Source organism: Phyllobates terribilis, unplaced genomic scaffold (genome assembly GCF_046119375.1).
Source record: "Phyllobates terribilis strain yellow unplaced genomic scaffold, ASM4611937v1 Scaffold_5__5_contigs__length_657084704, whole genome shotgun sequence".
NCBI lineage: Eukaryota > Metazoa > Chordata > Amphibia > Anura > Dendrobatidae > Phyllobates > Phyllobates terribilis.
Genome location: NW_027362765.1, coordinates 293,716,472 through 293,731,702, shown reverse-complemented (window position 1 = coordinate 293,731,702; position 15,231 = coordinate 293,716,472). Strand labels below are relative to the sequence as shown.

At 52.6% G+C, this 15,231-nt stretch overlaps 1 protein-coding gene across 4 annotated transcripts in view; it reads left to right on the top strand.

Moving 5' to 3' along the window:
* LOC141273015 (glutathione S-transferase P 1-like) overlaps positions 1-15,231 on the top strand; it is an 85,286-nt gene that overhangs the window by 38,040 nt on the left and 32,015 nt on the right. The window contains exons 1-3 of one of the 4 annotated variants that reach the window (XM_073684315.1): positions 6,217-6,415; positions 7,199-7,234; positions 8,883-8,995. The exons of 2 other annotated variants lie outside the window; for them this stretch is intronic. In XM_073684315.1, the coding sequence (XP_073540416.1) occupies position 6,415; positions 7,199-7,234; positions 8,883-8,995 (150 nt within the window). In that variant the 5' untranslated portion in view covers positions 6,217-6,414. Of the gene's footprint in view, positions 1-6,216; positions 6,416-7,198; positions 7,235-8,882; positions 8,996-15,231 lie in introns of those variants that run through there. One more of the 4 variants, XM_073684317.1, reaches the window with a different exon arrangement.

Here is a 15,231-nt window from a genome sequence, read left to right as displayed (position 1 = left end):
AAAAGGGGGTCCGACCCAACCGTTCACAAGCGGAAAAGTCTCTGCCCCATTGTATAATACTCTCAACCAATCAACAAACCTCCCGGGCAGACCGTACCTCAGAAGGACGGACCAGAGGTACTCATGGTTAACCCGGTCAAAGGCCTTCGCCTGGTCTAAGGACAGCAAGTACCCCTTCCAGTGACCTGCCCTGCTCTGCTCCACTGCCTCCCGGACACCGAGCACAGCACTAAAAGTACTGCGGCCTGGAACAGAGCAGTGCCGGGCCCCTGAAAGGAGCCGGGGTGCAAACTTCACCAACCGATTGAAAAGCACCTTTGCCAGAACCTTTCGGTCCGTATTGAGAAGCGCTATGGGACGCCAATTCTCAATACGGGACGAGTCTTTACCCTTTGACAGGATAATCAGGGCGGACTTCCTCATTGAACCGGGAAGAATGTCCGAGGAGAGACATTCATTAAAAACCTCAGTCATGAGGGGGACCAAAGAGTCCCTAAAAGTCCTGTAAAACTCGGATGTTAAGCCATCCGGACCGGGCGATTTTTTGGGCCGGAGCCCATCAATGGCCCGTCTCACTTCCTCTTCCCTGATTGCTTCTGCCAAAACATGAAGAGAGGGGTCATCCCCTGGCTCAGGGATGGTTTCAGCCAGGAAAGCCGACATCTCATCCCGATCTGGATCCCTCCTTCCCAAGAGATGCGAGTAGAAGGATCTGACCACCTCCAGGATCCCTGATTTGGATCTGTTCAGGGAACCCGTACTGTCGATCAGTCCTGTTACCATCTTGCAACTCACTGACATCCTGCAGTTCCTGTAGGGGTCGGGCGAGCGGTACCTCCCGAAATCCCTCTCAAAAACTAAGGATGTGTGCCTATCATACTGGCACCCCTTCAGCAAGGCCTTCACCCTGGAGATTTCCTCACGGTCCCCTCCAGTCGAGACGAGCTGCTCGAGTTTCCTCCCCAGCTCCCGATACAGGCGGTACCTGTTCAGGCCTCTGAGGCTCGAGAGCTGACGGAAGAACCCCGCAACCCTACTTTTGAAGATCTCCCACCACTCAGACTTACTGCTACAGAGACCCAAGAGAGGTACCTGGCTCTGAAGAGAATCCTCAAAGGATTGTCTTACATCCGCTTCTTCCAACAGGGACGAATTCAGCTTCCATAGGCCTCTCCCTATCCGGGGAGTCTCTGTAACATTCAAGGAAAAGAAAATGAAACAGTGATCGGAGAATTCCACCTCAACAGCGGACACTGCAGAAGAGACGGCTTCCTCCTTTAAAAAAAACCTATCTATCCTAGACCTACAACTACCCCTATGAAAGGTGAAACCCCCGTGACCTGGGGTGTGCCGGATGTGGACATCCACCAGGCGAGCTTCGCTTGCTATGCTATTAAAAGTATTACTATCAAAAGCCAGCCTTCGGTCTCCGGGGCCTCCCCTATCACGGGATCTAGTTATAGTATTAAAGTCCCCACCGAAGACCACCTGCCGGCTGGTAAAAAGATAGGGCTTGATCTTCAGGAAGAGACATTTACGGTCCCACCTTGACTGTGGACCATAGATGTTAATGAGCCGGAGCTCCTGTCCCCCCATGAAGACGTCAAGGACCAAGCACCTCCCCATTTCTACCTCGATCACCCGTCTGCATTCCACCAAAGCGGCCTTAAAAAGGACCGCTACCCCGCTATACGGCTCGGCCGCAAGAGACCAGTATGAGGGCCCGCACCTCCACTCCCTCCTTGCTTTGTAAATGGCCCCCATGTCCGTTAGTCTGGTCTCCTGCAAAAATAAAATGTCAGCCTCAACTCGGTTGAAAAAATCAAAGGCCATAAATCTGGCCGTATCTGACTTTATACTGGCGACATTAATCGACGCCAGAGTCAACGGGGTAGGTTCCGCCATCATGGGTGATTGAGTTAGACGGCCTTCTTTTTGACCGTACCCCCAGATTTTTTGTGCTCACCTTCAGAGGAGGAGCCAGACTCTCCCCTCCTCTTTAGTGACACAGAGGTGTCCATAGTACTAGACACCTGCTTCCCAGTACTGGTTTCCTCACCTCTGGACCCCGGGGCAGTCCCCCCCCCAGAGGAAAGAGAGCCCCCCGGAGGACGGACCCCGCCGCTCCCTGAAGGCACCTCAGATGTTACCACCGGTCCCTCGCCCCCGACCTCCGACACAGCAGAGTCATCGAGGGCATGGAACCGGTTGGAGAGGGGGATCAGAGGGGAGCCGGTGAGCCCTTCCGTAGGCACCCTAGCGGCCAAGGGGGGGGCTTTAGATGTTTTTGCCCCTTTTCGGTTCTTCCTCCTCCGACTCTTACTGGCCTTACTGTCACCTGATTTTTTAGGCTGTTCCACCACCTCCTCGTCCAGACTTTCATACTGGGAGGAATCATCAGAAGCAGCCACCTCCTCCCTCTCCATCCTCCTGATCTCCTCGTTCACCGCCTCCTCCTCCAGGGCCTCAGGGGGTCCGGCTGCCGCTTCTGGGGTGGGGACAGACATCACCCCAGCCGCCTGAGGCTTATCCTGCCCCTTACCCCCACGGCGCCTCACCTGTTGCCACTGGTGGGCAGATGAACTGGCCTCGCCTTCCCTCACTGGCCCCTCAGCCCCTCTCCCGCCCCCACCTCCAGCTCCAGCAGAGGATGCACCGCTGGGGACCCCCCCACGGCTCTCCCCCGCCTGACCAGAGATGGTGTTAGAAACAGAGCGGAGGCAGCGGCTATACGGGTGACCTAGGTCACCACACAGATGACACCTAATGTCACCATAGGCCGCGGCAAGATGACCTACCCCGCCACACAAGGCACATTTCTGCACCTTGCAGCCCGCGCTGAAGTGACGGGGATCACCGCACCTGTGGCAGACCTTCGGTTGCCCCTGGTAGAAGATCAGGATCCTGTCTCTCCCCAGAAATGCTGAGGAAGGGATGTGGGTGACAGTACCGCCTGAGACCTTCAACCTCATCATGAAGGTCCAGCCCCCTGACCAAATGCCAAACTCGTCCCTGTTCTTTTTTGGGACGTCCGTGACCTCCCCATAGCGAGAAAGCCACGTCAAGATATCGACCCCAGAGAGTGACTCGTTATTGGTTAGAACGGTCACCCTCTTTACGCCATTTTGGCGAGACACCGCCTGAACGGCAAAGTCTCGCCAGCCGGGCTCCCCCTTCACCAGTTCAAAATTTGACCAGAAAAGCTCTAGGCCCTCCGGTCGAACAAAACTGATGTCGAAGATGGGGGTACCAAAAGGATGGATCAGGGCAAAGATGTCAGTCGCCCTGAAGTCCATCTTCAGGAGGAGCTCCACGACCCTCGCTCTTGGCGGGCACGCTTCACTGCCCCTCCACCGAAGACGGACTACATTCCTCCTGGCCACCCCCTGCCCGGCTGTCGGGAGGGACCACACTGTCTCCCCCTCCCTTTTATCTTGGAAGGCGGCCTGGCCGTGTCTATCCAGCCAAAAGGCCAGGTCCACCTCTCTTCCCTCTACCTGGATCGTCCGTTCTCCCTTCTTGAGGGCCTCCAGAAAACGGCGCCGCAAGTCACCATCCCTGAGGTCCAGAGGTGAGGAAGCCCCCCGAGAAGACCCCGAGGCCCCGGCTACTACCCCCGCAAAACTCCGAGGACCAGCAGCCGGGGGGGCAGATGGACCAGCCCTGTCCCCACTCCCCCCACTACCAACAGACATACCATTCTTACCCCCGGCCACCGACACGCCAACATTCGTATCCTCAACCACAGCCACATTCATACCCACGCCATCCCCATCCATGTCAAAAGTCACCCCACCTGGGCTACTCTCACTCACATGCACACTGGGGTCACAGTTCTTCATTTTTTTCAAGCATTTTTTGCCAGCAGTTTTTCCACTGCTGCCACCTGCTGGCAGCACCTTCCCTGCTGGGGGGATTTGGGAGCCAGGTGCTGAGACTTTTGCCGGTGCCCCTGCCCCAGATAAGCCCACGAGCAAAGGGGACACCGACAGGCAGGCACCACCTTTGCTGCCTGTTACAGCTGTGGCACCACTGCTCCCAGCAGCTGCCAACGCTAAGCCCCGCCCATTTTTGGACGAAGCCACGCCCACTTGGGGGGCGGGTTTTGACTGCGAGGCCACGCCCCCCGCACCAGGCAGCACGGTGGGGGCCCCGGAGGCCACTCCCACCGGTGCCGTGGGTGACAGGGAGGCCATGCCCCCCGCACCAGGCAGCACAGTGGGGGCCCCAGAGGCCACTCCCACCGGTGCCGTGGATGACAGGGAGGCCACGCCCCCCACACCAGGCAGCACGGTGGGGGCCCCAGAGGCCACTCCCACCGGTGCCTTTGGTGACAGGGAGGCCACGCCCCCCGCACCAGGCAGCACGGTGGGGGCCCCAGAGGCCACTCCCACTGGCGCCGTGGACGGCTGGGAGGCCACGCCCCCCGAAGCCGGCCGCGCCGGGACCCCCGAAGCCGACCCGGAACCGGGTCTACTCACAGGGACCCCTGGACCAGCGGCACCAGCTCTCAGGGGCATAGCACCCCCTACCGTCACACCCGTTGCCACAAAAAGCCTGGCCACCCCAGCTCCGGTGGCCGGCCCCAGGCTAGGCCACTCCCCCTCGGCACCCAGCGGCGGTGGAGCCCCCCGCGCTGACCCATTACTGGGCCCCTGCGCAGGGGTCCCCGACCTCGCCACGGATTTTGCCAGGGGAGCAAGCCCCACCTTACGCTTATGAGCCGGCTCTGCCGGAGCCGCAGGCCCCGCGCCACTTATCTTAACAGGTTTCTGGGTCCCTAAAAGTGATCCAGATTTTTTAGTGGATCCGTGTGTGAGGGACCCAGACACCCCAGCACACGCCGCCGGAGATGCGGCCCCGGCTGTCGGTGCACCGCCGGCAGCGCAGGAGGCAGCGGCAGAAGTACACGCCGCCCCCCGCACGCCAGCAGGCGCACCAGGTGCCAGGCCAGACCCCCCTTTTACAGGGGCTCCAGCCCGAAAACCACCACTGATGACTCCCACCATCGGGCCGCCCTCCGCGCCATGCTCCATATCAGACACCTCGGACCCACTGCCTCCATTACCACAAACAGAGGCAGCGCTCTGCGTGCCATGGCCTATGTTCTCCCCGCTCCCTCGCTGTGGACCCACAACAGAGTCCAAGCCGGGGTGGGTGGCGGGTGCCGCACAACGGGACAGGGGGGCCCCAGAGAGGGGGACATACACAAATTTATGTGCAATAGATGTTTTCTTTTTTTTTTTTGCTTTTCTCTTCGTCCCCCTCCCGGGTGCCTCATCCTCGCAGATCTCATCCCCGAACGTAAGCTGACCAAAACGTACCGGGGACTCGATCTGCTGGATCTGCTGCATGATAAGGCAGCCCCCCTCACTGCTGCTACTCACATCCTCCTCATCCTCCCCCTCGCTCCCGCTGCCCTCTGAAGGGCTAGAATCAGACGGGAGAGTCATCTGCTCAGGGGCTATCCCGCTATGCGATGCCTGGAGATCACTTACCAGGCCACCAGGCGGTGGGTAGGGTGCGACCTCCTCCACGCATACCTCTTCTTCCTCCTCCTCCACCGCCTGGCCGGGGCCCTGCGACCCCTCCAGAGCCCCACCGGTCATGGCTCTGAACCGGTCATCATTAAGCAGCTTCTCCATGAAGGGTCCACTGCCTGCCAATATGGTGCTCCTGCGGTCCTCCAGTTCTTGTATGGCCTGCTTGATCTTCCAGACCGCGGCGGATAGCTCAGGCTTCTTACTGCCAGAGGCCCTCACGGACCTCTCCTGAGCCACCCTCAACTCCCCCCAGAGGGAACTTAGCTTCTTTGTGACGTCCTCATACTCGCAGAGGTGCGCATGTATACGGGAGGCATAGGTGACGGTTGCCTCCCTCGACGCCTTGGTACCCCAATCAGGGGGCACCGCTGCAGCACCTCCGCTCGTACTCGACCTACCTCCAGAGGGAGGAGCCGCCGCGGTCGTAGCCTCGGGGGTCCTCCGGGTCCTCATGCTGGAACCCCTGCTGTCTTGGCCAGATCTTGTAGCCTTAGCCGGCTTGGTGTTCCTCCCACCCCCCGCCAGCTTGGACCGGGAGGTGGGAGCCGGGGACCCAGCCCCGGAGGCCAGTCCCACTATGAGCCTTCTTTCCTGGGAAGGGGGCAGACAAAAAGTCCCAGATGGAAAAGATTACCTCCCTTCCCAGGAGCTCTCTCCAAACACACAGCACTCAGCACAGCTCACTGCAGGCTCCACCTCCACCACTTCCTGTAGGGAACTGCAACAGTCTGAACTGGAATGCCCCCTCCCCTATATGTTGTGTTGCTATCAATTTGACTCAGCAGACCTCCCTTCCTATATAAACCAGCAGCTCCGGGGGACAGAGCAGACAGTGATTTAAGCTCTGTGAGAAGATACACTCACCATAACAAGTAAGAGCAGAAATGGTCTTTATGCTGTCAATACCGTTTTGTTTTCTAGCATGTCTGAGTACAGATCCAGTAGAAACACAGTAAGTGCACATTGGCATGCAATGTTCTGCATGCAGATGGGAAACCAGGATCTGAAAAAAAAAGGATCTGAATTTTCCCAGGAACAGTGCCACTTACCTTTTAAAGGCTGTGTCTGGTATTGCAGATTAGTCCTACTCACTGTCGCTGCAGTGCAATTTACAGAGCATGGACAAAAGTAGCGCTGTCTTTGGAAAAACTAATTTCTAGAGCTGTGATCATTGCCTATATTGTTTCTATGATATGGTTTACATTGCAGACAGTTTTTTAATATATTCTCCTCCACGCCCGGTTTTCAGCTGGCATCCTAGTCAATTAATTGGTGCTGATATCAATTGAATGGTGCTAGGAAGGTGACACAGTATAGCTCACACTGATCACCAGAAGTTCTCCCTTCAGTTTCTGTGTGTATATATATATATATATATATATAATATATATATATATATATATATATATATATATATATATATATATATATATATATATATATATATATATATAATATATTTTTATTCAATTGTTTATTGTATTTGTTATTTGATGTAAGATTAATCTCTATAAAGTCTGATAATCTAAGATATAAAGGAATCTCCAGATGGGCAGTGTTTGGTATTATGGCTCATGCTTGTCTGCAAATCCTGCACAATAAATGTCTTGCTTTGATAACAATATAACTTATTTTCTTATTTTTTTCCCTTGTAGTGTCTGGATACACACTGACCTATTTCCCTGTTAGAGGTAAGTACCGTTTTAATTGAGGCTTGGTTTTTTGTTTCATAATAATGTTACAGATTTGTAATAGAATAATATTCAATCATTATATTACACCCTATTCATCTTGTCAATGCTTTCACTACCATACAAAGTTGTGTTGTAGGAAATCCAAATATTGCTGCTCTATTTCCATGGGCTGTGCTTAGTACTGCAGATCAGCCCTATTTAAGTTAAAACTAAAGTACTAGAACCAGACCATGGACGAGAGATTCCATAGTAATTATACATGAGGTTCTAGTCTTCCGAGGGGTGGGCTCTGACTGCACCATTGGTTGACCGCCTTCTATCCACAATAAATAGACAGAAAGCTGACATTCCATGGTCATGGTCATGGTCGTGGTGGGGGTGGGGCTGGAATAGACTGAAGTATTGGAAATCATGGACTATACCGCGGGAGGTCATGATTGAGAGAAATAGAACTTCAGTAGAAAGAGTCATATTACCAAAACTACAGCAAAAAGCCTAATAAGTGACCCAGCCCTGTAATCAGATGTCCTAACTTTCCTTTGCTCTCAGAGCAACCTGGTAACATGGTCTCTTACTGATAGTGATCCGAATAGACCACAAATGTTTGATCATAAGGAGTTCTACTCCTAGCACCCCATATGATGAACTAAAGGAACAGGGCAGGAGTGTTGGCCTTCATTATTTACTCAGGCGATTGTGAGTGTGACTCCTAGTCAGCTTGGTCCCATTGAGTTTCTTGTCAGGGATGCGGGGAGTTAGACCGTCACTGGTCAAATTGATACTCCTCAACAAAGTACTTCCATAAGTCCCATTATTTGTGGAAAGTTAGGGAGGTCTAGCCACTACTCTCTCGATATCTGAGGCATGAACATTAAATGCTACCATATTGTGTCATGGTCTGTATGGCGTTTTATTATGGAGGAAGTGGTTCTAAGGAAGAACACCGTCAAAACTGTGCAATTTGGTTTTATTTACGTCCTGTGTCTCTATATGAAATTACAGGCATATGGAAAAATAGTACGGACTCTGCTTTCACCTCATTACAGTCCAGTGGAGGACTAGTCAAGTGGCTTTAGATGGCCAGCCTGCTGGTTTCAACAAGCTCCATGTATCTAAGGGGTAACATTTCTCCTTGCAGAGAGTGACATGTTAAGCATGTCACGGTGAGGAGACTGTTAAAGCTGCAATGCTCCTCTGGGAAATATGCAAATTATCTCTTCAGTGGCACTAGAGTTCTGGTCCTCTTCCTCTCTGAAGAGACAATTTGCATATTTCCCAGAGGAGCATTGCGGTTTTCAGTCTCCTCACCGTGACATACTTAACCTGTTGCTTTCTGCAAGGAGAAATCCTACCCCTTAGATACCGTCTGACTCCTCACACCCAGCCAAACCAGCATCACACATTGCACTGACAAGGGGCGGAAACCTGAAACAGTGTCTGCAAATTGAGTTTCTGGTTCTGGCTTATATCCTAAGTCATGTGATAAGGCCACTATTGACTTTTAGGATTGCTACTTCCTGTAGGTGGCACTAGAGTCATCTTCCTCTCGGAAGAAACCATTTGCAACAAGCTCCATGTAATACTTCACTAATGAATATACTAAGTATGGCTGAAAAATTATCATTTTATGTTATGTTTTTTCCAGGAAAGGCTGAGGCTATCAGACTCTTGCTAGCTGATCAGGGGGCTTCATGGACTGATGATGAAATGTTGCTGGAAGACTGGTTCTCTGGAAAAAGTGACATAAAGAAGAAAACAGTAACATGCTTTCTATCACCTGTCAAACTGTTTCTTTCATATGTTGTAGTTTAATTCTTGGGACTGAGTCAACATTTTTAATTGGTTATAAGACTAATATAATTGGATTTAAAATGCATATGACTCGCCCCCTCTGCCGTGGGGCACTCGGAGCCTGGCAACTGGGCAATAATGGGGGTATGAGAAAAACACAGGCCAAGTGTAACATACTGAACAGAACATGGTGCCAAGACCAAATGTCAGGCACCATGTCCGTAATGCCTTCTCAATTAGATACATACAAAAACAGGAGGACACTTGAGTATAGTGGCAAACAATTAATACAATTTTATTTAAATACATCATACAAAATTCTTGTAGAAAAAAGTTTAAAATAGCAGAAGGGGGTAAGGTGCAAGGTGCCCAAAGCTGGGGGGTACCCTGGGAGGAAGGGCGGTATAGAATAGTCAATTAGTCCATATAGTTATGAGAGGCAGCGGTGAGTACATATAACATGGAACAAAATCATGTTCAGTAAACATCAAAGTTGATACAATAAAGTGTACAAAGAGGCCAAGGCCTCATACAGAGAGACCAGATCCTGATATAAAAAAGTATCCTAGCACTAACTCAGAAAGTGTGAGTCAGGTCAATGGTCCCTATGATATAGATAAATATAGACTCACCACAAGCCAAAGGTATGGAAGGAGCCCAAAACCCCACAAGAGAGTCCCCAGCAGTGCAACAGGTAAAGTCACGCCCTGACGCGCGTTTTGGCGTTCTTTTTCAAGAGGCAACGCTAACCTGCACGCATCCAGGACCTGTAGAAATACCTCCCATTCAAGTCATGTGACTGAGGGGAGGGAGGAAGCTGATTGGGCTGCCGCGGCGCGTGTATCCGGAGCCACGCCCCCCATCGCGCACGCCAAGGCCGTCAAGTCACAGGGCCGCGTCCGGGAGCGCGCTGCAGACACGCCCCCTGGAGGCAAGCCAGGGACATATAGACAGCCCAGCGCGAGCGCAGGGAGGGTATGTATCAGAACACACGCATACCAACCCAGCAGCATAAAGGCTCCCATAGGAGGAGAAAATGTGATGAGGGTGGAAATACCATCCAATGTCCCAAGAGTATGTGAGGGTACCCGGGGGTCATATAATATATGTCCAGTCCTGAGAAGAAAGGAAGGAAAGGAAATGGGGGACCCCCCCCCCTCACAGATACAAACAAACCTCCCATGTGACAGCAAACTTGATAGCATATATCATTTAAATGTAAGCAATTTTAGAGGTATAAACAAAGTACACATAATTTTCATCACATGAAGGGGGATGGCAGCAATATCTTTCAGGGATTCTTCACTTCAATTGCAGAAAGTCCTTGTGGTAACACTGGTCCATAAGGATGATGCAGAGCTTGACAAGGAAATAGGATAGGGTCTGGAAGTATAGGGAGAAAATAAATTAAAACCAGAAACTAATTTAAAATCAAGCTAAGACCCGGAAGCACAGACTAGAGGATCAAAAAAGCTGAGGGAGAGCGCCAGAGAAAGGAGGGCATCCGATCACAGGAAAGATGACAAAGTCAGGCTTTCATTGAGGCCACGCGGGGCCAGGGTGTCGAGGACCATGATCCACCTGGCCTCTTTCTGTGCAAGACAGAGTTTGGAATTACCCCCCCGAGAGCCCAGGCGCACCACATCTATACCACGCACCATGAGTGTGCGTGGATCACTGCTATGAGCTGTTTTGAAGTGTCGCGGTAGCGTCCTGAGCTCCCGGGGATGTGCAACAGACTTGGCCGCGCCAATGTCCCTTATATGCTCCCGCACACGAACCCTCATCTCTCTTGTAGTAAGACCTACATAGATTTTATTACAGCCACATGTGGCATAGTAGACCACATGTGTAGTGCTGCAGGAGATATATTTTGAGATTTGGAATGTGCGGGAGCCGTCAGACGATGCAAATGATGAACAACGAAGGACATTAGCGCAAGCCAAGCAGTGGCCACATGGAAAAGATCCCACCCTGGGTCCGCGTGACCCAAATGGATTGGGTGCAGGTGGGACATAGTGGCTAGAGGTGATAAAATCACCCAAATTCCTAGCCCGTTTAGCTGTCATAAGTGGGTAATGTCCCACCGCATCCCTCAGGGAGGGCTCCGTGCCGAGAACACTCCAGTGGCGTGAGAGGACCCGCCTCATAGTCCCCCACTCGTGATTGTAGGTGGAGATGAAGCGGGTCCTCCCAGGGAGAGATGGGCGGGGTAAGCGAGCGGGGCATAAGAGACGACTGCGGGGGATACCTCGTGCCCTACCATAACCACGGCCGATGCAGCGGTTGCTACAACCTCTCTGTTTAAAGAGACCCCCAGTAATGGGGGTAGTAGTGGCAACCTGGTCCATGGCTCAGGGTGGTCAGACCAGGAGCAGTCTTCTATATGTTTTGCAATGTCCGACTACGCCACCCGTGGATTGCGGTCAGGGCTAACTGCCGCTGCAGTGCAGACCGCTGGGGCAGATGTAAATGTGCAGCACTGAATAGTACAACTCCCCACGGGAGGAGTATGGCCCCAGGGCAGTATATAATGAATGATGGAGGGGATGATTCCGACAGCAATAGCCAGGAAACGGAGGCCTCTTAAACAGTTCAGGGTCTTTATTAGAACAGGTGAAACGACCCAAAAACAGGCCCGGCTAGGAGGGGGCCTGGATGTCTGAGAACAAGTGGGAAGCTGGCCCTGATCAGGGTGAGGGTGTAGGCCTACCGTGCTCTCTGCGCTCTCTCTGGCTATTTCCCTCCTCGTGGTGTAATAGCCCACGTTCCTGAGCTCACCGTGTCTTCTCGCCCGTATAGCTGGCGACTTGGGTCCCTTTTTACTCTTGGCCTGGTGTGGCTTCACCGGTCCCTTCTGCTGTGGCGGAACCTCCGGGCTTCTTAAGCCAAAGGACATACAATCCCCTGCGGACTGGTTATTTGCTGTAGGACTTGGAATCGTAACAGCCTCGGACACCAAAGTCCGGTAGATTAGTTTCTCTATCTGCCAGGACAGGCTTGCTTCGCCTCTTTCCCCTGGCTCGTGGCTCTCCTACTGCCACACGGCCTCTTAGGCTGCAACACAACTGTCTGTCCCTGCTCTGGGACACCTCTCAATCCAGAGACAGGTTGTCCAGTTCTCCCTAACCCTGCCCCCAGTTCCAGCTTTTATAGGGGCAGTCTGCTCCCCCTACTGGCCTGGGACAGGAGGTATTGCATGCTAATGGTGCCTGACCAAAGAACCTCCCCCTTGCTCTCAGACACAGCTTTATTATACACTTGTGGCATCCAGGCCAGAGTGACACATTCCCCCCTAGTAAAATTTAGTACTCCGGGACTAAACAAGAACCAAGTAATATGCATGACCATAAAAAACATTATAAGGCAAGTGACGCACAGGTTGAGTTCTTAAGGTCACAGTGTGGTCTGTGACCGGGTGTCCATATCACCAACACAACGGGGAGCCTTAACCAGGTGGGGGTCTGTCCTAGCCCCAAGTCCTTTACAGTCTTAGTTCATTCCTTGATTAGGCTCCGAACGCAGTCCATACAAAGTCCCGGTTATTCAAAGTTCATAACCTTTGAGTCCGTACGGCAACTGTAAGAAACTGAAATACACAATTACTAATCATGCATGTAACTTTGCAAACATTTCAACACTTGGCAACAGGGTTATTTACAGTTTTAGTGCACCCTATATCCTCCAGTGAGCGGGTATCTGCCCTTTTGTGCTCCTGGTTGACCTGCGTAACCCACTGTCTGGTGGTGGTCTAACCTGGTTTTCTTCACTACCATTTAGGGTACAGTCACTGGCTAGACTTACAGGCAGGGCAGGCAGCTGTCTGCGGGTCCTCTGGCTTACCGCAGGCATGGCAGGCTCACTGTCAGCAGAGGGTTGATTCTCCTGGGCTGCTGGTACAGGTTCTTCTGCCTCTGGAACTGCTTGTTCTTCTTCACTTCCTGCTCTGGTGTAGGTTGCTGCTGCTTGGGTTGCAGGAAATGCAGGACGGGTACCACTATGGCATCGTTTATTCGAGTCCAGGACTGAGGGAACTCTCCGAGAACGGTGCTGATCATTTCTTCCTTGTCCTCTGCGGGTTCAAGGTCACTTTGATCCTCTTCTGCATTCCGTAGTTGCTCGGGGCACCTTTCTAGGTGGTCTCTGGAGACGGTACTAGTGGTTTCTCCTACATCCTTGGTGATCACGCACACCTTTCGGGTTGTCGTGATCAGACTGCAGTACTGTGTAGGGTTCCCTTTCCCACTGGTCGTCCAGCTTGTGTAGCCTTCTCTTTTGCTTCAGGACCTGCTCACCAGGTTCTAGGCGACCAGCAGGGGCGTGTTGGTTGAAGAGTCTCTCTTGCCTTTCTCTCACTTGGGCCAGGCTCTTCTCCACACTTTCCTGTACCTTCTTGTACTGCAGTCGCCTTTCCGTATCCCAGTCCGCATCTGGGGAGGTGTCCTCGGGTGTTAGGACTCCCATCTCCAGGTCTATGGGCAGCTTACCTGGTCTGGCTCGCATCAGGTAAGCCGAGGTGCAGTTTGTAGCATTCACCGGGATATGGTTGTATAAGTCTATCAGGTCCGGTAGTTTTTCTGGCCACAGGCTGCGTTCCTCCAGGGGCAACGTCTTCAGGAGATCAATGACTATATTGTTCATTTTCTCACACATCCCGTTGGTTTGTGGGTGGTAAGTTGTTGTCCGAATCTTCTTACAGCCATAGAGGTTGCAGAACTCTTGGAAGATTTCGGCCTCGAACGCTGGACCCTGGTCTGTCACGACTCTGGCCGCCGTTTGAGCTGTCAAGTCTTTTACAGGGACCACCACTAGAAATCGGGAATAGTGGTCCACGATTGTCAGGGCATAAACGTATCCCGACCGGCTTGGAGCCAATTTGACGTGGTTCAGAGCTACCAGCTCAAGAGGCTGCGTGGTGACGATGGGTCTCAAGGGTGTCTTCTGGCTGGTGCGGTCCTTCCTCCTTAGGTTACAAGGGCCACAGTCTCTGCACCACTTTTCTACAGCCCCTCTCATGCCGACCCAAAAGAACCGTCCTCTTAGCAGGAACTCCAGTTTCTTCCAGCCGAAGTGCCCCGCTCTGTCATGGTAAGCCCCCAGGACCATAGCTGCATCCCGCCTTGGGACCACGACTTGCCAGGTCAGCTCGTGTGTCCGGTGGTTGACAAGTCTTCTGCACAGCTTGCCTTCATAGAGGAACAGCTTGCTCTTCTCTTTCCATAGCTGCTTGGCTTCCTCTCGAGCATCTGGATCTAAGCGGGCGTCTTCCTGGGTCAGCAGATCTTTCACCATGCGGATTGCAGGGTTACTATCTTGGGTCTCGGCCCAGTTGTGGTGAGGTAGGGGATTGATCATAACGGTTGTTAAATCTTCCTCCTTCACGCGGTGGGAGTATTGAGTGGCTCCATATCAGTGAAACGCAGGGAGTTCTACCTCCCTCCTCCAGCTCTTCTGGGTTTTATTCACCTTCAGGTAAGTGAGGCATTCTCGATAGGACATCAGCGTTAGCATTGGTTTGCCTGCCCGGTACTTGATCACGAAGTCATAATTCGAGAATCGCACCATCCACCGCTGTTCTAGGGCACCCAGTCTTGCATTGTCCAGGTGTGTCAACGGGTTGTTGTCCGTGTACACGGTGAACTTTGCGGAGGCCAGGTAATGCTTAAACCGTTCTGTGACGGCCCACACCACTGCCAAGAATTCTAGCTTGAAGGAGCTGTAATTCTCCGGGTTCCTTTCAGTGGGCCTCAGCTTCCGGCTGGCATATGCAATCACCCTTTCTTTGCTCTGTTGGTTTTGCGACAGTACGGCTCCCAGCCCCACATTACTGGCGTCTGTGTGGAGGATAAAAGGCTGGCCATAATCGGGGTAGGCCAGGATCTCATCCCCTGTGAGGGCCATCTTCAACTGGCGGAAGGACTCCTCTTCCGGCTTGTCCCACTAGAAGGGTGGCTTTTGGCTTCTGGACTTAGACTGTCCGATAAGTAGGTCCTGCATAGGGGCTGCCATCTTAGTGAACCTGGGGATGAACCTTCGGTATTAGCCTACCAACCCGAGATATTGCCTTACTACTTTGATGTTTGAGGGGCTTGGCCACTCTTGATTACCGTGACCTTGTCAGGGTCGGGGGCTACTCCTTCTGCACTTACAACGTGCCCTAGGCACTGGACCTTCGGTTTCAACAGGTGACACTTTGATGGTTT